At 36.5% G+C, this 1,995-nt stretch overlaps 1 protein-coding gene across 1 annotated transcript; it reads left to right on the top strand.

Annotated features, from left to right (window-relative positions):
• LOC105180351 lies at positions 1–1,082 on the top strand (the record flags this gene model as incomplete). The annotated part of the gene is given in 1 exon segment (XM_011104009.2): positions 1–1,082. A coding segment is annotated over 1 exon segment (674 nt), but the record flags the coding sequence as incomplete, so codon positions are not given.
• Positions 1,083–1,995: the final 913 nt, after the last annotated feature.

The following is a 1,995-nucleotide window of genomic DNA, read 5'->3' as shown; positions in this document are numbered from 1 at the left end:
AGAGCGCTGAGCTTTACGTTCATGTAAAACCAGCTTCCGGAGGGACTTTTACCGACATTGCCATGTGGATCTTTTGCCCCTTCAATGGTCCAGCCACCATAAAAGCTGGACTGTGGAGTTATACATTCAACAGAATAGGTCAACATGTTGGCGACTGGGAACATTTTACTCTCCGTTTGAGCAACTTCAACGGCGAGCTTTGGAGCGTGTACTTTTCAGAACACAGCGGTGGTGAATGGTTGGACGCCTCTGAGTTGGAGTTCATTGAAGGCAATAAACCAATCGTATACGCATCAAAACATGGCCACGCCAGCTTCCCTCACGAGGGTTGCTACATTCAGGGCTCGACCAAACTTGGAGTGGGAGCAAGAAACGACTGTGCTAAAAGCAAATACTCAGTCGACTCTAGTTCCAAGTATCAAATCATTGCTGCTGAGTATCTTGGAGATGGAGTTGTTACAGAGCCACATTGGTTGCAGTACATGAGGGAATGGGGACCGACAGTCGTTTATGATTCACGTTCAGAGCTGGAGAAATTACTCAAACACCTACCATTTTTCGTCAGGTTTTCAGTGGAAAATCTGATAGAATTATTTCCCACTGAACTTTACGGTGAGGAAGGACCGACGGGGCCAAAGGAGAAGGACAACTGGTTTGGTGATGAAAGATGTTAGCCAACTTATACTCTAAATTCGTCAGTTTCTACTCCAGGTATCTGTAATTTTTTCTCTGAATTCACCCACAGATTGCATCAGATCCAACTCTGAGAGCTTGTGAGAACTCAGATCACAGTACAAAATGGCATTCTTGGGCACTATTCTGCCACTAGATTGTGCATTGTTTACATGCAGAATCAGGGATGAAGTTCATTACGGATGTGGGCTAGTTCCTGCAGGTGTGAAAATATATGATATAATGTGTTGTTATCAAACATTGTAATACCAATATAGCAAATCATATGTTAAGCATTTTGGACAGTGTTTAGGCTTCTGATGAAAATTTTGTGCTGTGATTGTGTTGGTGATGTAGGACAACTATGCTGAATTATGTGAAACCAAATAACTATTACTATTTAACATTAAGAATGCTGGAGAAAAATTTTAGTACTTAATTTAATGTTAAATAGTGTTAGAATAAAGAGTTTAGCAAAGATACAATTTAAGGAAAGCTATTAATGAAATAAGAACTATTTGATGTAAAATCTTAATTAGTATATGATCCGTAATTTCGTAATAAATATGTTTCTATCATATTCTCTCTTGACTCCTTCCACTTTGTGATAAATATAATAGTGCTGACCTCACAAAATTCCATCAAGTTAACCATGAAAAGAGGTAATGATTAGTTGGAGATAAGTAATAGAATAAATTACATCAACATTTTTTAAAATTATAATTGTAATTTACATCGAGAACCACTCCGTAGAAAAGCTTTATACAAATGCTCTCTAAGACAGACACTTCTAGAAAGAGTAATTGTAATTTTGCATCGACAACCACTCTGCACAAAAACTTATACAAATGCCCTCTTAAGACAGGCTTCCTCATGACGTATTAATGATTGTATATAAAAGGCAAAAGGTGTTTGTAAAATACGTAACCTCTAAATAATAAGAGGATACCTAACAAAAATAAAAATAATAAGAGGATACTGTAGTTTCTAAACCAAGAGACAAAATTTTGGGTAATTTAAGTTAATATTACTACCACCAAAGATCACAAATGCTCAGAGCCCCATCAAATAAATAAAAAAGAAACACAATAGTTATAGGATATAAAAACTTTTATAACTACACTTGCCTTTAAAGGCTCAAAATATGTTTGTTTGCCTTCAAAATATGGCATGCCCATCAAGATACAGATCAAACGGGCTTCAATTTTTCTATAGGAGAGATAATTCAGCCAGATCTGATAAGAGCAAGTCTTTGAGAGTATTGATAACTTAAGCTGAACAAGAAACTTAGCTCAAAAAAAAAAAAAACACCCAACAAGATTC

This window comes from Sesamum indicum, unplaced genomic scaffold, assembly GCF_000512975.1.
Source record: "Sesamum indicum cultivar Zhongzhi No. 13 unplaced genomic scaffold, S_indicum_v1.0 scaffold00967, whole genome shotgun sequence".
Taxonomy (NCBI): Eukaryota; Viridiplantae; Streptophyta; class Magnoliopsida; order Lamiales; family Pedaliaceae; genus Sesamum; species Sesamum indicum.
This window is presented reverse-complemented; position numbering and strand designations above follow the sequence as displayed.